Genomic DNA, 21,397 nt, shown 5'->3' with positions numbered 1-21,397 from the left:
AGATAACGTTTCAAATATAAAAAAAAGTCAAGGAGAAAGTCGAGGAAGAGATTGCGCTCGTCGAGAAAAATGTTTGATTAATTAATGTTAGCATTCGATTGCTATTGTTGTCGTCACTGCACCTGTCCACCTGGCAACTCGAATCGGTGCATCCTTTCCAATCCCCAATCGAAACGGAAAATGTCAACGTTATCGCGAAGCGAGGTGTTATCATCGCGCGCGGTGAATCGACCTTCGAATGATACACGTCTTTCGAAATCGATCTTGTCACGTTTCTTCCCCTTCGCCTCCCTCCCACCGCTAGCGATCTGTTAATCGAAACCAAACTGATCTCACGAAACGTCTAGCATGATTAAACAATGCGGGAAATTTTTAGAGAAAAATAATACGCTCAATTTCCTTTTTCTATTTTAATTCCGAATAACTCCTTTAACTCCGTTTTCTATTTTAATTTTTAATATAAAATTAATATTATATATTATATTATTATTATGTATATTACATATTATTATTATGATATATTATTATTATTATTATTATTATTATTATTATTATTATTATATATTATTATTATTATATATTACTATTATTACTATTACTATTATTATTATTATTATTATTATTATTATTATTATTAAATGATGAAGAAAATGATTTGAAAAAAATTCAAGAAAAAAATTGATTGTAAATTTAAGATTAATATTTAATCGTTTTACATAAATCATTAAAATTTTAGGTAGAATTATATTAAAATTAAGATTTATTTTCTTCTTTCGATTAAAAAGATATTTATAAAAGAAATTAGTCCCGGAAGAGCATCTCAAGAGAAATTAATTAAAGAATGATTAACATAGGAGGATTAACATTAAATTCCAAAAAATCATCATTCATTTCTTGTGACATATTCGCCGATTGTGGCATTTAATCTCGCGAAATAATAAAACGATGAAAATGACAGGCATTATAATGATCGCCGACTTACAAGTAATCCTCGACAAGCTGCTCGTCATCCGCGTAATTATAATGTATATCGTTGTAACTAGTGTGCAGGTTCTCGTACAAGCACGGTGGTAGGACAGGGGCACCGTGAGCATACGAGGTGTCGTAAAGGGGGCAGCGATCGCTCGCCGGACATCGCAACCATCGTTCCTCGCTGCAGAAATTAAACAATTCCGGGCAGTCGTTGCAGAGCCAATCGTTGGACCACTTTGGATTATCGCTGCGTTCTAAATCGCTTCGTCCCAGTTTCGCATCGTACACGAACGGTTTATCGTAAAACCGCGGCAGATTGGCGTATCCCGAGTCCTGGAATCGTGGATTGCCGAATTTAAATCCCAGATAGCAAGATCGCGGTTCGACGAGTCCCAAGTCGCGATATGTCAGATCTCCGGTATTGTTTAGATCATTGGCAGCAGTTAGATCATGTGGATCAATGGATCTTAGATCGCATGGTCGTGGATCGCTGGGTCCTAGAGCTGGGCAAGAGCGTAGATTGCAAAAATCTAGGAAGCGACAATCGTCCTCCTGTCGAGGCTGATCTATCCGCGCGGTCTGTCCCTGTTTCGGCCTCTTCGAGTAGATCGCGCGATTAATCGGCATCGAGGACGGTTTGCACGAATTTTGCATCTGGTCGAAGTACTTTGCGAGATCCTCGACGTCAATCGGTCCCGATTGGCAGCTCCTCGGGACGGTCGTGTTCTCCGGTTGTCGGGGGCCAACCAAGTGACCATTATTGTTGTCGGGCAACGTCTCCATCAAATCGCCGCTTGCGACATTGCGTGTCGTTGACGCAATATTACATATTGTCGCCGGCACAGCATTGCATGCCACGGTGCGACTAGCATCCTGCGCATACGTAGCGCATCTCGTCGTCGTGCAAGATGTCGTCCCGATATCGTAAGCTCGTGATCTATCGCCGGTACCTGACGTCACGTTGGAGGAGGGTGCGGCGCAAATATTGTTGCGCAAGGTGTCCATATTGCCGAACATGACCGCTGGACCGGAAGACGGCGACGATCCGTGCGATGGGAAATTGATTTCATCTCGTCTTCTCACGTGACGCTGATCGAAATTAGTATCGTAACCCATCCTGTCGACCCAGACATGATTGCGCGAATCATTACCGATCTGTCCCGTTTCTCCTCCGCCATCTTCTTCTGCTCCTAAGCAATACAAACGTGCGTTCATTGCTCCTGTTTGATTTTAAGTAGCAGTTCTAATTATTAAAATCTAGCTTGTAACTTCCTTTGCTTCTCTTTTCTTCACTTTTTCCTTTATTATTCTTGAACTGCTTCTTTTCATTATTGATTTATCAGGATCTTCTCGTCATAATTATGTAAATCTTAACCGTGGCTATTTTTCATTCTTAAAATATTCCCTTTTTTACCTCTCTTTACTTCTTTGCTGTATGTATATTAGAATTGATTTAATTTATCTTCGCCAGTTAAATTTCGTCCTGCCTTTTTTCTTTGTGTCTTTTCTTTGTTGAGAATCTATCTCAATCGTAATTAATTTATGTATGATACAATCATCAAGAGCTTTATACTTTGATTACGCTAATTTCGTAATTGTATTCAATCCGTATTTGCTGCTATTTTTCTTGACTAAAATACTTTCGAGTTTACACTTTCTTGTTTAATCACTCTTCTGATTTTTTTTCCAGTTATTCTTCTTATTTTTTTCTTAACTTGTATGCTTTGCTTTTCTGATAAAAAAATTTGGTCGCTAATAGATTATCTTTAGCATTGACTAATTAATTTACAATTAGTTCATATGAATTTCCATTATTTTGATATCGCTCTATTATTAGGAAATCTTCCCCTTTTCTTCTCTCTTTCTCACTTCAGATTCTTCTTTATTTTTTGCCATCAAGAGCTTATCTTGATCATATATGGTCCACGTGATCGATGCTGGAATTTCACAATGACAAGAGTGGGGGGAGAAAAATATAAAATATCTAACTGTCACTCTCCTCTTTCTATGTCTGCCTGTATTCTTCCTTTTTTATTTATTTACTGTATATCTCTTGTTTTTCATAAAGACTCGCCTTTATTTAAGCTTATATATTTTATATTAATCATTAATTTTGCATTAACTTGATAGGAAAACAAAACTCACTCCTTCGATTCTGTTTATTTTTTCTGCCTGTTTTCTCCTTTCTCCATGTTTTCTTTATTGTGACAATCAAATTTATCTTCTTCTTACTTGATTCTTTCGGTTTGATGACAGAAATTTATCATCTACTTTCTTCACTTTTCTTCATTTGTCCTGTTCTTTCTTCAATTTTTTTCAAACTGCTTGCAATTTTCCCGAAACAAATCACAGCAACAATTTTTTATATATTATTTCTTATCGTTTTATTATCTTTCTCGCTATTTTGCTCTTTTATTATAATCTCTCGATCGGCCTCCTTTTCTTTTTTATCTTAACAAAGTCCGAAATTAAATCATTCAACCGAGGTCAATCGCATGTCATTGATTTGGTTTACCGATTCGTGAACAGTTCAAATCAGGGCATGATCGTTATTCCCCCCACTTTTTCGGATGCCTTCTTCGATCCGACTTTTAATCCACCTGTACGGTTCGCGTGATACTAAAGATCGGTAGTAATGCGATGCTCCTGCTGGACGTTCAGTTTGATCGTTATCTAGCACGTCGATAAAGATATCATCGATGTGCGCGGTACAATAAAAATGCGGGTACGAGCACTTTCAAGATTTTGAATATATCAATTTTTTTTATTTGAGCATATCGATTTCTGATATTGCAGATTCCGAGATTTTTATAATTTTTTTTATAACAAAATCAAGCGTTAATTTATTACAAATTGAATATATAATGAAAAGTAAGTTGTATATGTATTTTTTCTCTTTAATCCGATATCTTATCTACATCCAACTCTCTAATTTACTTAAAATATTGATACAAATATGATATAATTATTTTAATAATTCTCAGAAAATACACAGATATCTTCAGAAAATACAAGTATATATAATTATTATTTTAATAATAATATACTCAGAAAAAATAAGTCTTTTATTAGAATAATATTATTAAAATAATGATTTATTATATGTATACATAAATAGATAAGATTTGTTTTCGAAATTAAGATTACAAACTTTCATATCTGAGATAATAATAATAATAATATGATATATAAGTGATAATATTAATAGAAGTATAATATTAATAGAAGTAATAATATTATATAAGTAATAATATTATATAAGTAATAATATTAATAGAAGTAATAATAATTATTATCGCTCACGCATATATGCATATTTTCAAAGGAAAAATTAATCCGTAAAAAAAATTCTTGAAAAAACAACTATAGAAGTAATATAAAAACAATTGAATTTACAGAATACGATAATGATAAATTATTCACATTGAAAGATGCGGAAAAAAAAGAACGAAGCAAAACAACGCAATTAACATACGTTTGCATTATGTGGCACGCAGTTTCTTATTTTTGTAATTAAAAAGCCGCGTGAATAAATAGCCAAGAATAAATAATTTATCCGATTGCCACCATTTTCATAAATAAGAAAGAGAATAGTAAAAATCGAAAACCTGCAATTAGGATTCTTTTTTTTATATTTTGATTATTCTATATATTCTCTAATGTGATATATACTAATAGAAAATATTAATGGAAAAAATTCCATAAATTTTAAATTAAAAATAATTTTTGAAAATAATAAATAAATAAATTAGAATGCTAAGATAGTTTGTTTGTTTCATTTTATCTTTTATAAATGTAAATAAAATATATAGTCCATTCTGCATGATCGCGTATCTAATGACTTTCCGGTAATTTGAATGCCTGGTGATCAGCCGTAATCACGAGTGTTCCTATCATAGAAGATAACGCGATCCCCAGCAAGTATTGTATACGGGTACAAGAACAAAAGGAGCCATTGTGCGATATAACAGATCGCGCGATCGTTTAAATATCTAGCATTTTTTCGCCGTAATAAAATTATTTGCATGATTTACCATTATGGCAATTATGAGTAATGCATATCTTTGAGTTGCTCACATAATCTTCATATAATGCAACTGCTGAAAGTGCTACCGAGATGAAAATTATACCGTGAATAATCATCGTGATTGATTGAATTATACAGGGTGAGGCAATTAAAACAGGCTGCCTAAATAATTTGTAAATTATATATTTTATGAAAAATTGTTACATAAATTTTAAGAGGATCATTAGGTTTTTTATTAATAAAGGTATTTTTCAGAGATTGAAGATCAATGTAATTTTTTCAAATGGAATTATCATAATTTGATTCCTCGCAATATTTAGCGTAAAAAGTTATAAAGGATGGCCAAAAATTAAATTGTGTTTAACAGATATTTTTATAATTAAATTGTGTTTAACAGATATTTTTATAATTGACATCATTTTGAAATATTTTAAATTGATCTCCTTGAAATTATACGATTTTTATATGTAAGAATTTTTCATAAAACATGTAATTTACAAATTATTCAGATAACTTGTTTTAATTGCTTTGTATACTTGTAATAGATATTTCATACCATCTTTACGTGGGTTTTTAATATAAATATTTCAATTTATTTAATGACACTTTCGTAGATAAAATAACTAGTATTTCCGGATGTGACATCGATATGCATACAATACTTTGCAATTTGAAAAGAGAAAACCGGAACATTTAAGAAGATATGAAACTCGTTTGGACAGGAGGCGATGCAGTTTTTCTGATTGTGAGTTTTTATAGAACAACGCGTAACGATTTTTTCAAACCGCGATTATCTTCCATTCTAATTGAATTTGATGGCACAGTACAAATTTTTTATTTTAACAAAAAAAAAGAAAGAACTAGACTAATAAGAGCTAGAAATAATAAGAACAATCAATATTGGAGAAAATTTTAATATAGACCACCTTCAGCATAATATATGTGAAAACAGAGAAATATTGAATACATTCTGAATCTTATCACATAATCTTTTCATATACATACTGAAGAAGGTAAAAAAATTAACCGAAACATCTACGGCAAGATTAAAAGGAAAATTTGTCCAAGAACATTGATCGCGTATTTTTATTAATGGCTCTTTAAGCCCAAACTCTTTTCTTCTGCTCTTATATTATTATACTAAAGCTTTATCATGTTTCTTATGTTTTTATTTTATCCGACATTTTTTAGTTTTTTTTTTTACAAAAAATACTATCTATTAACATTATATATAATAAATTCTTTAAAAAAATAATGAACTCTATAGAAACAAACTGACAAGATAATTGACAGACTCTATAATATATGTTTGTATTATTCATTTATGTATTTTGTTTTCAGGACTAACTCGTAATGATTAACATGCACCAATAAAATGTTTATAATTGAAATGACGAATAAATAAAAAATTTCCAGCATAAATATGTATAAGTAGCAAAAAATCTATATAATTGTCTATCTATAAATTTTTAAATCTACATAAATATTCTTTCTTACTATTTCTTAATATTTTATCTTTTATTTTGTAAAACTTATAAAAATCATGAAACGTCTACTAAATTAAATTTTAAATTTTTTATATCGTTATTGTTATAGACAAAGTAAACTTAATACAGAGATTTATTAATTCTTACTATTTTTATCAAGATATATTTACTTTGAGATATTCACTATAGAGATTGAATCTAACAAGTTTTGTAAGTTGTTTATAAGTATATATATATGATTAATGTGGAAAGAAAATTTTCCAGAAGGCCACTGTCTGCCATGAATACACGCTATATAATCATCGCAGTGTATATAGAGTGTCCCACTTTTAACACATCATATTTGGACGATAAAATCCTTGACCAATTTAGGAGACCGTTTTTTCATTAGTGAAAGTGTGAAGTGTGTGTGTATGAAATTATCATATGCCACTTCCTTCCCATAATAATAAAAAATTGGTTCTATCTCTAAGAATACAGAACAGAAACAAGAATACAGAGACAAAAAATAAAATCCTGCTAAAATATACTCCTGAACAAAATTAACGTATAATTTTTTTTCACTTTTTCTTTAAAAGCTGATATTTAAATTTTAACAAAAAATTTTAAAGAAAAAGTGAAAAAAAAATTATGCATTAATTTTGTCCAGGATATATATAAATTTGACTTAAAAAAATTAATTGCAATGATCAACAAGATTAAAAAATCTTCCTTTACTTTTTCTCGCTAATTATCCGAAAACCACAACTATCTCTCCGTCTCGAGGAAAGGTCAACCTTTCGAAAGAATCTGTCTCTGACAAATAATGCTAATAAAAGTAGAACGCCCTGTAGACGCACACATACATGTCAGCGAAATATCTAGCCCGGAGCGGAGAGAGTTCGCTCCCCTTGCTATCAGAGAAATAATTGTCACAGCAGACGCTTTAATCGACATAATAATCTTTTCGTCTATCTTTCCTCCTTTTTTCATCATCGATGTCGAGCATGTAAAAAGATGTATTACAGTTTTTTTGTTGGCATAGATACGTTATATTGTGTCGGACTGATGAAAAACATATAAATTACAATTTTAGTATTAATTTTCCTCGCGATTAATTCTTTAAGCAAATTTATTTCGCTATGATATGTGAATTTCGATTAAAATCAACAAAGAGAAATCTCCCATTGATTGAAAAATAAATGTAATAAATAAAAATTTTTAGCAATATAATTAAATTTAATAATGTATAATTATGTTATTATCTCATAAATTCAAAGTAAACTCGACCAATTGAAAATTTAATTACAAAAAAAGAGTATTTAACTTACTGATATTTAAGTAATCGAGTTTTTATCCTCAAATATCAGATAACTTAATTAAACGTCGATTTTAAAAAATAAAATTCAAGTTTTACGAAAAATGGTACTTTTGCTGTCTCAATTTACACTGTAAGATTATAAACATATTCTACACGCGATGATCACGAGATATATACGCGCACCTTGCGAGGGAAAGTCCAAAAAGGTGAACCAAAGATTTCGTAAGCCAGTTATGTAGAGAGAAGCTTTCTCTCTCTTTTTTGTGATTATACGTATATGAAAAATTAATGATACAATAAGGAAAGATCTGTTTCTTGCCTAATTTATGGGCTACGTGACGGAAAGTCCGGGTCAAATGATGATCATTCGGCGTCATTATTATTATTATTATTATTTTGGGAACTCGACTAAGATAAGCTTATACAAAAATGTCGAGAGATTTTCTACCGCTTAAAACGTGCTATCGATGCATGCGAACGTGACGATTTTCACTGATCTTGCCACGACCGTTACACTTCGCTAATGGTTATCATATGACCCCTCTCGTGATTTCCTCATAATTTCCGAGCAGAACGTCTATTTTTGCGCATGTCGTGAGAAACGCTTGTGGCTCGCGAAGGCTCTTCGCATGATAAAAGCTTTCTGGACGGACTGTGTTTTTCTACAAACGTTCCTAAATCATCCAATATCTTGTAAAACAAATTTTTTTAATTCGTTTTTAATTTGATAATGTAATCACAAAACCGCGATAAAATAATGGCCTGAATTATTCTCGGTGAATTTACTCTGACTTTAAGAAATTTAATAATTGGACGATTAATTCGTGATTATTGAATTGAATTATTACAATAATAAAATGATTATTGAATTGATTATTACAATAATAAAATGTAAATGTACAATTTTACTCTTAAAAAATATAATTGCAGAGATAATCTTAAGAAAGATAACTTTTTTTTTATTTTACGAATATTAATTTATAGATGAACTAATTTAGATTAAATGTAATGTGTCGTGTATCAATATATAATTAGATTTTTGCATCGGATTTGCAAAAACATTTCGCTTTATTTTTGAAGTTTATCGAATAATACATAATGTAAGAAAATGCATGGCATGTATCTATAATGCTCGCTTTATGATATTTTAATACATATTTAAAAAAAGATATAAATAGAATTTGGACTTTAAACTATTGATATAATTGTAAAATTTTTCCATTCTACGTCCATACAAAATAGATCAATGTATGATACGAGTTACGAGTGAGTGTTAGGTCGTTCTAGGCTTAATTATACGAAAATTAGCGCAGTCATGGACGCAGCTATCCACGCGATAAAAAAGTTAACTTCTCCTCGAGAACGTTTACGAGCGGTTTCGTCGAGTTGTCAGAATTTTTTATAGCAATAATGATAATAATGTCACGGCTGACTTTATTTAACTGCTTATAAAATTCTACAAAGAATATTGCCAGACATTCTTATCCTTCCGATGAAAAAAAAATAATGGATGTAGATCATAAAAAATTGAAAATATAAATAACGGAAGAATATTTTTCGATGCTGCAATTTTCGATGGCACAATCGAAAAAAATGTTATCCAAATATTTATCCAAGTATTTTTTTCTTAAAATAAAGTAACACGTCTGTATTCTTATTTCATAATACATTAAACAGATTAATGAAATCGGCAAATTATTTTTGACTCAGGAAACGACAACATAAAGTCTTTTATCTTTTTATTTGAAAAATATTTGATCGAAATCGCGTAATAGTAGCTTGTTATTCCGCTATTTATTCTTTGATAAAAATTGAATACTCTAACACAGATTCGATTATTAACGAAAAAAATAATGTTTCTGCATTTAGCAAATAAATTTAGGATAGTGAGATATATTTCGGGAAAATTAACGTGCTTCTACATACGCGAGGGGTAAACCGCTGATCAAAATTATGTACACTAATGCCTACTAATGCCCAATTCCTGGGCATTACTGCTAAATTTTTAAAATTTAATAATTTAAATTTTAATAAATTTAAAATTAAAATTTTTTAAAATTTTTTATTTGAAAAAAAAGACTTAAGACTACTTTAATAACGTCCATAATACGCATTAATACTTCAATAAAACCTAATAATGCCCAAGTAATGTCCAAGCAATGCCCAGTAAAATATTACAATATTAATTGCTAGAATTACCCGCAGGCAATAGTATAATGAACGTGACGCAATCGCATAGATATTTGACTTAAGCACATGCGGATAAGAAAAAAAGAGATAAAAACCGGGTTATATATAAAAGATTGACAATAATTTTGTCGATAATATGTGTAAACATTGACCTACGTTGAACTCATTAAATGACATAAAAAAACGTTCGCATAATAGAAAGTTATGTGAAGGAGGAAAAAGAAAAATAAAAGAAAGAAAGAAAGAAAGAGAGAGAGAGAAATTTCTCTTGATGGCATTAAATATGTATACATATGGGTATATTTTTTGTTGTAATTAATTAAATAGTTGATAATATAGTTAATTAATTTATATTTATAAAGAAATAAACTATACAAATTTTATTCTCTCCATCTCTTTCTCTCTCAAATTTAAAACAAAGAGAGAGAAACAAAGGGAACATAGTAAAAATTAATTATAAAAATGTAAACAAATTATATTGTAAATGGACAGATACATGTATGTAAAAATAAAGAAACCAAATCAATTTTAGCCAAAAAGTTATTCGCAAATCGTAATAATTTCACGAACTATAAACGAACTGTAGCGACTCTATCGTAATTTAAGAGCAGACAAAAGTGTGAAAAAGCAATTGAAAATTAAATGGTAGAAAAATGGGGTGACACTTGCTTAGAATTTCGTTGATTCGTTTAAAAACGAAGGAAAAAGAGAAGATCGAAAGAGAAAAAAGACGAGAAAAGCGGGGGGTCTCTGATTAAAGTATTCGCGAGAGTGACGAAGACATATCACGAGGATCACGTGGCGTCAGAGAGAGACGGCGAATAATAGTCGCGGGTGAGCGCGAGCGAGACGGAGCGTCGAATCAAGACAGATAGAGACGGAGAAAGACAACGAGACAGCACGATGGGTCCCGACTTCAAAGAAGCGGAGCAATTACGTCAAACGCCCGTCGTTTTCTCTCTATCTGTCTCTCTTTCTCCCGAGCCTCAATCAATTTTATAAACGACACTATTGTGTCGACAATCGTAAAATACTCGGACAACACCGTCGCGAGCGAGGATTCGCGCGAGTACGATCCGAAAATACTCACCTCCTCTTCTCCTTGTGCTTCTTCTCCTTCCTGTAGGTGTCCATGATGAGCCACGACGAAGGGACGTTACACCAGCGCACAAAACCGGGACACTCTCGGTCACTGCCAAGGAACGTATCCGGCGCGCGCGTTTCTCGCGAAAGAAGAGAGCTCCGGCTCCTTTTTTTATTTTATCGATCGACGTAAACCTCGTTCCTTCTCACTGTACTCTGTCCGCCGCGGCTCGCGCCTTCTCTCTCGCTCCTTCTCCGTCTCTGTTTGTCTATCTCGACGTCGGTATCGGGATCGATGCGCGGGTATCAGTCCACTGTTCAACGCGTTGCACCGAAGAACGAGCAACGTCCTGATCCGGGGAACGCACAGGTATCGATATGCACACAACGCGTGTGCGTGTGTCGTCGTGATAACAAATGACGTATGGTGTAGCGTTGATGCTGAAACGTATAGCTACTGACAAACGTGGTGGAACTATTATTATGCGATACACTAATGAGCTCCGCGACGCTAGATTGAGATAGAGTACTACATACGGTTGCGCGAATGGAATGGAGAATCAAGGGGTGGGAGAGGAGCGCAATTTGACGTCACGCGGCGTCCGAATAAAGCTTCGCCATCTGGCGGCGCAGCGTGGAAGCTATTGGCAGATCGAAGCGCGGCAAGTTCGAATGAAGGAGCGGATCTCTCTCTCTCTCTCTCTATAAATATAAATATATATATATTTACATTTAAATCGAATATATATTTTACATTTAAATCGAAGTAAGCGTATTCGAGTTTCGAAGAACAGAAAAAGAAATAAAGTAGAAATTATAATCTGACATGAATAGATAAAATCCCCTCTCGATACAAGATTGATAAATATTTTATCTATTTTAACTTACTTTATATCAGTTTACGGATATAGAAGACTGTAAAATTGCTTAAATTATTAATTAAAAGATGCTCAAGTTTTTTACAAGGAATGCAAATTTTCAAGCTGCAATTTTTTACAGCATTATATAGCATATACAAGATAAATTTTATAATAATAAAGGTTATTTTAAAATAAATTGTTTTTAACAAATTATGGAATTATAAATGACTTATAATCAAAATAATTTGTTTCAGTATCAATAACTTTGCAATAATATGAAACATTCTTTATCAATTATTTGGACTATACTGTATTTTACTACACTGAATATAATTTCCTTATTTATAATCAATTACATCAATTACTTTTAATCAATAATATCTCAATTCTTATCATCATTCATGCAAACATGTAGTGTTCAGAAATATATATGTATATTTTACGATTTTTCATTTTTTATTTATTTCTGGCAATTCGTATTTTTCAAAAATATTAAACTTACCGAAGATTAATCACTCATTGTTGTATATTGTAAAACAAAGCAATAAATGAATAAAGAACAAGTACTTTGGGCCTTAAAGAGTCGCAAGGAAAAAAACAGCTGACAGAATTTATAAGATCTTTTTAATAACAGACAAACATGAAATCTATAAACAACTTGACTGCACAGTTGTATCCAAACTTACCATAAATCCACTAATCACTCTACACAAATACGCTTTTACATTTAATCTCTCTAGGCTTTAATCTGATAATTTTACGAAATATCAGAAATAACTGTGCATTCCTTGTCTTTTTTAAGCTATTCATTTCGTACATCACTTTTGTTCAGGTTAGAGAGATCTTTCACATTTTAAGTCTCATTATCTATGCGTTGCAAAAACGCATTTTGCAAATACTACCGACACCACAATATGACAAGGTGATATTGTGTCTTCTTAATGAAATAGATATTCATTAAAAGAAGAGAAAAGGACATCATAACATCACCTTGAAACAAAGCAAAGTATATAAAGCATACGTAACATATTCAATTAGTCTTAGCTCGCTCTACTTCTTGCTTTGTACTCGAAGTCTTCACTCTCTCTTCAGTTGTCGTTTTCAATATTTCGTCCTGACTAGCGACAATTGCCTTCTTCTTTTCCTCGCTGAAACCCGATGACTTCTTGTTTATTTCTTCAACCTCCTCCGTTTCATCGTCTAGGTCGTCAATCGACGCGCCTTTATTTTCGTACAGTGCCGGATACTGCAACATGCAGTCCTGCATTGTTTCGAATACCTTACGACAGTCGGAGCCCTTGGGATCCGCAGCCGAATAATGGAAACAGGAGAAAGCCTCGCGAAACTCTAATCCACATGGCCCAGTCGCCATACCACCTAGACACGGGCAATTCCAGTTGATCTCACCGTTAGGTAGCAGCAGACCAGGAGCAGGTTCCGGATCCGGCAAATTGATTTTGCTAGGTATCGCGTGATCCTCCTTAGAGGCGAAAATAATGGTGTCCTTGCCCTCCTTGCGAATTAATGGCATGATTAATGTCCAGACGAAACTACTTCTCCGTGATTATAGGTCCTACTATCAGCGGTGAAAGACAATAAATTCCGCGATGCTCGGTGCACCGTGTATACGCACGTCTCGTTCTCGTATTTGGTGGCTAAAGCCAAGGAGGCTCGTAGCTGCGTATAAAAGTTAGATGGACAGCGCACGATAAATCTGCGCTTTGCAGGGGTAAACTTTAAAATATCTATTGGATTCTTGGTTCCCTCTTCACCGCAAAGCTGCCGAACGGCTTCAAGAATATTTTTCTTCAAGTATACGGGAGTTATCTCCAGATCAGGACAAAGTGGATGTTCTCTAGAAATAAAAAACAGATATAATTACAGTTTATTGCATTTTGTTATAATAAACGAATAAAAGTGCAATTTCTTGATTATCAGTTTTTTTATAATAAACTTATAAAATATTTAAATGTTTTTATTATTGTCAATAAAAAAAGAAATATTTTTTAGTTCTTTTCAAAGTTAACTTTTCATGATTTAATTTTTCGCAAGACATTTTTGATAGAGATTTGACTTTAAGATTAATTTAATAATGTTATAATTTTTCTTTTCGAAATTAATAGAGCCATGCAATCAAGAGAAGATACATAATTTAAACGAAAAGAGTACTGAACATTCTTGAGACTGAATCGAAAAATTGCAAATTCGATCACTTTGCAGGCGATTAAGTTGATAAAAAATTATCAGAAATCAACAATGTAAGCTACATTTTTGAAAAAGCAACGTGCAAAAAAAAATCCTTTCCATAACGTAGAGTTGCATCATTCACGGAACTGATAATCATCATAGCATTCATACATGTACGAAGATAAAGTACAATTCGAGAAGCGTGCGTATAGGTTATGTTTCACGGACTAACCAAAGTCGCGTCCATGTGATATAATGAATGTACTAACATAGAAATATCTAAGTAATGCATCTTATACGGAAGTGTGGACTCGTCACTCATATCGCGACCCTGCATCGAACAATAGATATCGCAAAAAATACGCGGTACTTACACACGATGCACTTACACGACGGCGTCTGATTCACTCGCCTTCACGTGCCTTTACGTGATAGTAGCGCCAATTCAGGCCGCAGTGCTGCCACACAAATATGGGAAAAATCAAAAATCGAACTTGAAAAATTTTCTCCGCGAAATTTATACATAAAAAAGAGTTTTCCGTTTTCCTTTCAGCTATTTTTAGAAAATTTCCTCTTCTTTTGCGATATACTATACTCCTGGACAAAATTAACGCATAATTTTTTTTCACTTTTTCTTTAAAATTTAAATATCAGTTTCGTTAAAATTTAAATATCAGCTTTTAGAGAAAAAGTGAAAAAAAATAAGGCGTTAATTTTGTTCAGAAGTATATCTATTTCATTTCAGATGCATAAGTGCAAGGTAAAGGAATTTCGAATTTAATTTTACGGATTTGTTTGCGAAGGCGATTACATGATCACTCCGATATGTTTTATCTCGTGAATAATATAAAAATAAATTTAAAAAAATATTATAATGCGAGAAAAGAATTTAAATGTTTCACTCGCAAATTTGACATTTCTATTTCCTGTCAAAATACACATGGTACGCATGGTATATAGATACATTCTGAATGAAACGAAAAAGAAAATGAATTAATTTCAAACTACACATATGTGAATGAACAGATATACTTCTCACGACGGAGAGAATTACCCGAGTAGCGAAAGAAGAAATTGGACTCTCGTCATTTCCGGAGCGTGTAAACCCGGCATTAGTCCGGCCGACGATCGACCACGCGCAAACTGTCGGCGAATGCAATTCGCCCATCGGGTGGGGAAGCCCGTCGAGGGTCCCCCAGGAGCTCGGCTCTCAGTCGCAGCTCGGCTGTCTGTGCGCGACGATCGAGCCGCGCGTTTACCTGCCTCCGCACCCAAGCACAGGCGCACGCCACATTGTCGCGCGCGCGCGCGCGTGCAGACGCGTACACATACATACGTACGTAGGTACGTCGCGGTGGGACGTGCCCGCACGTCCGTACGAGCGAGACGAATCGCACCCGCGCGGGGGTGGCACCCTGGAGAGTTTTCGTGCTAGGAGAAGAAAAGGACGAGGGGGAAAAAGGGCGGAGAGACGATTCTCTCGAGGAACGAAGGGAAACGAGACCGGGGACCCATGCGTCGCGCGACGTAGACGCCGCGCCGCGTCTATACGACGGCGCATACTCACACACGCGCAAAACACACAGGCGTACCCACGACATACGCGAGCAAACCGCACGCTACTACGCCCAGTCAGTCGGACGTCGGCTCGGGCCCGACGATACACCCCGACGATACGCTATCGCTTTTACGCACTGACGTTTCCCACGGTTACGCCACGCGGCTTCACGGAGGTCCCCGAGAAGGTGACACGCGGTGGGACTGATTTCGCGAGCGGGGAGGCGACGGGCGTCGACGGCGACCGGGTTGCCGCGATCCGGGCCCTCGAGCAGCTCGTGACAGTGAAGTGAAGCACGCGTGAAGGGCATATACGAAGGAGGGACGAAGAGAGAAAGAGGAAGACGGAAGGAAAGGGAGAAAGAGCGAGAGGAAAAAGGTAGGGGAGCGAGGAAGAGGACTGCAGGACGCGACGGGTGGTCCTAACAGCGAGCGGTGACAAGAAAGAGGACCGACCGTTCTGGATAAAGCGAGCGTTAAACGCCGAGGATTAATCGGGACCCCGTATGTAATTGGCACGCTAAAACGAGCTTCTCGTTTGAAACGAGAGAGAGAAACATGCGATAGAATCTCTTTGCTTACTACACGCTGGACTTGTCTCGGAAGCTTTCCCTCGGTGTTGGATATATCCTCTTGGTCCAACCCTTGGCTAAGGCTACCGCGAGGCGATGAGTTGTAATCTCATTCTCCGGCTCGTTCGTGAATGCATGAATTTAGTCGGGGAGTATCGTGGTCGTCATTGACCACACCGACAAGCTTGTTCCCGTCATCGTCATTGACAGCAAGCTTTACGTTCTCATCGGCAAGAAGAAATTTCTCGAGCGCAACGAGATAGTCGCGTGCGCCAACTTTAACCGACCTCCCTCCTCGCGACGAGCCTCGACGACGGAGCGACATCGAAACGTTGGCCGAGACGACGGGCAACAGCGAACCCCATCGTCGTTGGCGAAAATCATCGCGAGAGATCCGCGTCATGAAGGCCTAGCGTCCGACACCGTGGGTCATCGTGGGTCGTCAGCGTCGGGCGTGCAAGAAGGGACGGCGGCGCACCGGCGGAAGCCCGGATAGTAGGAGGAGGAGGAGGCACCCGACAACATGGCCGCCGCCTGCTACGAGAAGGAAGTGGTGGTAGGTGCCGCCGTACACCACGGACACGGCCACCACCATCATCATCATCACCACCATCATCATCATCACCATCATCACGGCAGCAGTGCTGTCGCGTCGTCCGTCGGCGGGGTGGCCGGACAGACAGTGTTGCCGGCGACGTCTACCGGTCTCGACGACGCCACCGTCGTCACCGCCGCGGCTGCCGCTGCCGCTGCCTCCTCCGGCAACTCATCGTCAACCACGGTAAACGTCGTCAACCCGACGACGACGAGCGCCGCGGCTACGGCGGCCGCGGCCGCAGCCGCGGCTGCAGCCGCCACCGCGACTGCCGCGGCCACCGCCGTGGCGATCAACAACTACAAGGTGCAGGAGTACAAGGACTACTCGCAGCCGCTCCACGTGGACTGCAGCGTCGAGTACGAGCTGCCGAGTCAGGCGAAACCGCCGCCCGGCGGCGGCGAACCCCTCCTAATGATCCATCCGTGCTACTATCGACGCGCCGAGCGCGAGAGGAGGAGCCCCTTTGTCAATAATCTGCCGCCGCCGGCGGCACCGACGACGGCGCCCATGTCCGCCTCCCGCAGAAACGGCCGTAGGAGCGGAGCTGCGACGGCATCCGCGACCGCCGCTTCCGGCGGCGTCGCCGCCGTTACGGTCGCAACCGCGGCGATCGCGATCGCCGCTGCCTCTTCCTCGACAACTACGACGGTCGTACCGCCGTCCAACAACAACGTCGTTTCCACCAACGTCGTGTCTACCTCGGTCGTGTCGCCGTCGACGTCCATCGCGTCGTCCTCGGTCGCCGCGGCGGTGGTAGCCGCCGCGGACTCTGGCACCGGTCTGATACCCACGACCCATGGTCAGATGTCCGCCGTCACCATGGCGGCCTCGTATCGCGCGGCGCTCAACGTCGCGGCCACGTTATCTCAGCAGCAGCAACAGCAGTCTCAACGGCGGCATCATCCCCAGCAACAGCAGCAGCAGCAACAACCGAGTCATCATCATCACCATCATCATCATCGGAACCACACGCACGCTCATCATCATCCACAGCAGCTTCACAGTCAGCAACAGCCGCAACAACGGTCCGTGACCCCAACGGCTTCCGGTACGGCCGACCTCATCTCCGCCGATGAGAAGGCAGTCATATCAGGTATTTATCAGCATTACTTCCGCGCCATGCGCGCCCACAATCATCAACACCGCCAGCAACAGCAGCAGCAGCAGCAACATTGCACCAGCGCGACTCATCAGCTCCATCATCAACCTCACCAAAGCGACCGAAGTTCCTCTTCTTCATCGTCGGTCACGTCCCCGACGTCCGCGTCGATCTCGGGTATCCTACGACAGTCTTATCAGCAGGCGTACAGTAATATCGCGGCTGCGAGCTCGAGCTCGAGCCACCATCGCGTCGGCACATCGGCGGTCGTCCATCATCCTTATAGGCGACCGTCGGCGACGTTGCTGTCGCGGGCGGCTTCGCATATCGGTCAGCAGGCCTCCTCCTCTTCGTCATCCTCCTCCATCTCCTCTTCCTCGTCCATATTCGGTGCTTCCAACGGCGTCTCCGCCGCGGCCGGCGTATCTAGCGTTTACGCCAGCACGATACACAGGCATCACGCGACCTCCTTGCACGCCCTTCAAACCGCCGCCGGCTTCTACGAGACGCCGAGCTACCACGCTCTCCTGCCCCAAAGTTAGACGATGGTCAAGTGCGATTACACGGTGTGTTGGGTCTCTACGCGTAAACAACCTGCAACAGTATCAAGAGTAATCATGGTTGTGCTATTATGAGTCGAGGCGAACGCGATAGATTCTCGCAAGCGGTCTCGGAACTGCTCTTCGATTCTCCCCTTTCTCTCTTATCTGTCATCAGGTGCTCGATGAAAATTGATAAAATTCGACGATGAGGGCGAGGGCAAGATCGGGACGCAGTCTCCGAGACTCCCTCGCTACAGATCAACAAGGTGGCAATTTTTTAGACGACTTTACTCAATAGGCGCGTTTTCGCGGCTCATAGTATCGCGGAGGAAATGATTGTCAAGTCGTTTGACATCAAATGCAAAGTTACGCGGGTTGTTTGTACCGAATACATGCCCGATATTTATATTTTTCATGTGTAGATTGTGCATGAACTATCACTTTACGCATAATTCACGTAGACGACAGATAATCGATGTAGGCGACGCTTATAATGCCTATGCCGCGTTGTTCTCTGCCCTTCTTCTCTTCCCCCGCCTCTCTCTCTCAAACTGTATTTAAGAAAACCGATCGTTTAATAACCGATAATTTATAGTTGTCCTATATGATATTGTTTTCCCGGATATATCGGAGGAACCTCGATCAATATCGGAAACAGAGCGATTATCGTTACTGTTGCAGTTTCGTTTCGTGTTTGTCGACGGTTTTATATACATAATTAAAGTACGAGAGTGACTTTACGCGAATAGTCTAACAGGATAGCGAAACAAATAATAGACTTTGATAAAAAGCATGCTACAAAGAAAAAAAACAACCTATACAGACTATACTCAGCAAACACAGAATATTGCAGCAATATTGCGGCAATATTACAATATTGCTGCAATGTAACAACAATGGTCTGTGCTGTATGGGAATCTCTCGAGTGTTAAATTCGGAAGTTCTTCGCGCATACTCGATAATCTCGAACAATTTCCTCCCCCTCGCCCCCTTTCCCGAATCTAACTCGGGCTATGATGGTAGGTAGCCAAACGTCGTCGACCGCGATATACGTCGTTTAGCAAAGTCGTTTTTACAAGCGGTCCCTTTTTTCAACACATCCGCCTGCTGAAGACACTACGCCTCGAACGACACAGTTCGGACAGTTTTATATACATGGACAGATGCGTAGTATGTGCTACGGTTCCCACAGCCGCTTGCTCTTCCTCGGCGCGAGCGAGAATTTGCAGACGAATATTCTCGACGACGATCTAAATGGTGGACTCGGTCTCCTTCGTCGTGACGAGGGCGGTTATATCGGATTATGACCCGGGGTATCCGGGTTCTGTTCGCCTTCTCGATGTGGAGCCACTTTAATCCGCAGAGAAAACCCGCGCCCGTTCTCTCACTCTCTCTCTCTTCCTCCTTCCCCCCCTCTCTCTCTCTCTTTCTCTCCATCTATCTCTCTCTCGTACGCTCTGTTCCGTGCGACTTATCATCTCGATCGTTAAAAGTGCATGCGGGTGGGTCTATAGCGCGCATAGTCGGCATAGGGTACATCTGTCTCCCCCTGTGCGCATGTATGGGGTGTCCCGAAAGAGCAGCGAGAGACAGCCGTAATAAATCGGTGATACCTCCTCTTGATTTATTACGATTCGTATTTACGGGAAGAATTAATTTTAATGTAAAAAAACGCGTACACGTAAAATTACGCGAACAATAAGTGCACGATAAATTAATGGAAATGTTATACATTTCTATTATGTAATTTTGTAATATTTTTTTGCAGTGACAGGTGTTTTAAAAGTACGGTGAGATCTTGTCGGCTTTGTAAGACTCTTACTTGCACGACGTTAGTTTACGATGCTTTCAAAAGAAGAAACATCTGCCTAATTGCAATTAGCATTAAATGATATATAGGAATTATTAATTTAATTAGGAAAAACCAAAATATATTACAAGCGATCTTCCTCTATCGATCTATTGTGACTAGATTTCGTCTTTAAAAAATTATCCTCGAATGCTATTTTTCTCTCGCTGGTATTTAATTTCATTGCGAGTCGAGACGAAGTCTCGAGTTAACATTCCATTAAATCGGAATCTTCCGAATTTCCGAACGTCCACTCGAAATCGAATTAAACGCGCCTCGGGCGACGCGTGTTTGCCAAAGTCCGACTTCACCGGAGTCATCCTTCAACCGCTCCGAGACGAGGGTAACCAACCGTCCTTCTTCATCGTCGCGCCGTCGTTCCTCTCTCGTCTTCCACTTCGCCCTTTTACTTGGCTCTTTCCGAGCGAACGTTAAGCCGCTTCGATTCGGGGAAGTCTCGAGTTCGCGGGTTCGAGACACCCTGTATAATCGCCGTCGCGCCGACACAACGACCGTACGTGCCGCGTTCGTTGTTGACGGTGAGCGGGTGGCCGGACGGGCACCGAATAAACACACGTCGTGTGCATACACACACACACACACACACACACACGCACATACGCATGCACATACGCATGCACACACGTACACACGCACACAGACATGCGGTAGACTTCACGAACGAGGGAGGGAGGGGAGGGCAGTTGAAACGATCGTCGCTCGTACACACACGTGAGGTTCCATCCACCTGCAATGAGCGCGCGACTTCAGGTAGAGAAAAGAAATCCCCGTTTGCTTAGGGCCGCATTAGCATCTACTAACGTTCTCCGGGGCCGGCGTTTTCGGGCCCCGCCGTCGGACCCTCGAGAAGAGAACTCGTGAGATGTCGTCCCCCCCTCCCCCTCCCTCCTCCTCCTCTCCGTTCCCCGCGTTTTCTCTCCTCGTTCGCTCCTCCATTATTCAGTATCCTCCAGAAGAATAGAGGACGTCGCCCGTATTCTTGAAGGATGGACAGCACGCTCGGTTTTCGAGGCTCTCTCCGGTTTCACGGTACTCCACGTGGAGCTGGTATTC

At 38.9% G+C, this 21,397-nt stretch overlaps 4 protein-coding genes across 7 annotated transcripts in view; 1 reads left to right on the top strand and 3 right to left on the bottom strand.

The window, feature by feature from the left end:
• Sima (HIF-1 transcription factor component sima) overlaps nucleotides 1-11,686 on the bottom strand; it is a 45,285-nt gene extending 33,599 nt beyond the window's left edge. The window contains exons 1-2 of one of the 3 annotated variants that reach the window (XM_083092579.1): nucleotides 11,597-11,686; nucleotides 11,067-11,500 (exon numbers count right to left, since the gene is read on the bottom strand). In XM_083092579.1, the coding sequence (XP_082948705.1) occupies nucleotides 11,067-11,110 (44 nt within the window). In that variant the 5' untranslated portion in view covers nucleotides 11,111-11,500; nucleotides 11,597-11,686. The other 2 variants (XM_083092578.1, XM_083092580.1) reach the window with 2 other exon arrangements.
• Nucleotides 11,687-12,526: 840 nt separating this feature from the next.
• On the bottom strand, nucleotides 12,527-13,450 carry LOC145967584 (mitochondrial intermembrane space import and assembly protein 40-B). The gene has a single exon (XM_083092609.1). The coding sequence runs from the start codon at nucleotides 13,448-13,450 to the stop codon at nucleotides 12,950-12,952; it is 501 nt and encodes a 166-aa protein (XP_082948735.1). The 3' UTR covers nucleotides 12,527-12,949.
• Nucleotides 13,451-13,452: 2 nt separating this feature from the next.
• Nucleotides 13,453-15,149, bottom strand: LOC145967585 (ribonuclease P protein subunit p14-like). 2 transcript variants are annotated; one of them, XM_083092610.1, is made up of 2 exons: nucleotides 14,376-14,524; nucleotides 13,453-13,774 (listed from the first exon to the last, which is right to left on the bottom strand). In XM_083092610.1, exons 1-2 carry the CDS (start codon nucleotides 14,441-14,443, stop codon nucleotides 13,453-13,455), a joined length of 390 nt encoding a protein of 129 aa, XP_082948736.1. In that variant the 5' UTR covers nucleotides 14,444-14,524. The 2 variants fall into 2 exon arrangements, 1 of the variants encoding a protein (XP_082948736.1); XR_014437463.1 differs by having other exon boundaries at nucleotides 13,634-13,774; nucleotides 14,481-15,149.
• A 180-nt stretch (nucleotides 15,150-15,329) lies between these two features.
• The window catches only part of LOC145967578 (uncharacterized), a 28,082-nt gene continuing 22,014 nt past the window's right edge, over nucleotides 15,330-21,397 (top strand). Inside the window, exon 1 of the mRNA XM_083092598.1 lies at nucleotides 15,330-21,397. This exon is cut by the window's right edge and continues 22,014 nt beyond it. Coding sequence (XP_082948724.1) covers nucleotides 16,759-18,474 — 1,716 coding nt within the window. The 5' untranslated portion in view covers nucleotides 15,330-16,758 and the 3' untranslated portion in view covers nucleotides 18,475-21,397.

This window comes from Camponotus vicinus, unplaced genomic scaffold (assembly GCF_025532165.1).
Source record: "Camponotus vicinus isolate PSW18456_S1 unplaced genomic scaffold, iyCamVici1.0 SCAF_2, whole genome shotgun sequence".
NCBI classification, from domain to species: domain Eukaryota; kingdom Metazoa; phylum Arthropoda; class Insecta; order Hymenoptera; family Formicidae; genus Camponotus; species Camponotus vicinus.
The sequence above is the reverse complement of the archived record's forward strand: the minus strand, read 5'-3'. Positions and strand labels throughout refer to the sequence as shown.

Excerpts from the sequence above, each read along its gene's own strand:
- LOC145967584 (XM_083092609.1), bottom strand. The coding sequence starts at position 13,450 with ATGCCATTAATTCGCAAGGAGGGCAAGGACACCATTATTTTCGCCTCT.
- LOC145967585 (XM_083092610.1), bottom strand. The coding sequence starts at position 14,443 with ATGCAGGGTCGCGATATGAGTGACGAGTCCACACTTCCGTATAAGATG. Across the intron at positions 13,775-14,375 it reads CATTACTTAGATATTTCTAT|AGAACATCCACTTTGTCCTG; the intron begins GTTAGTACATTC and ends TTTTATTTCTAG.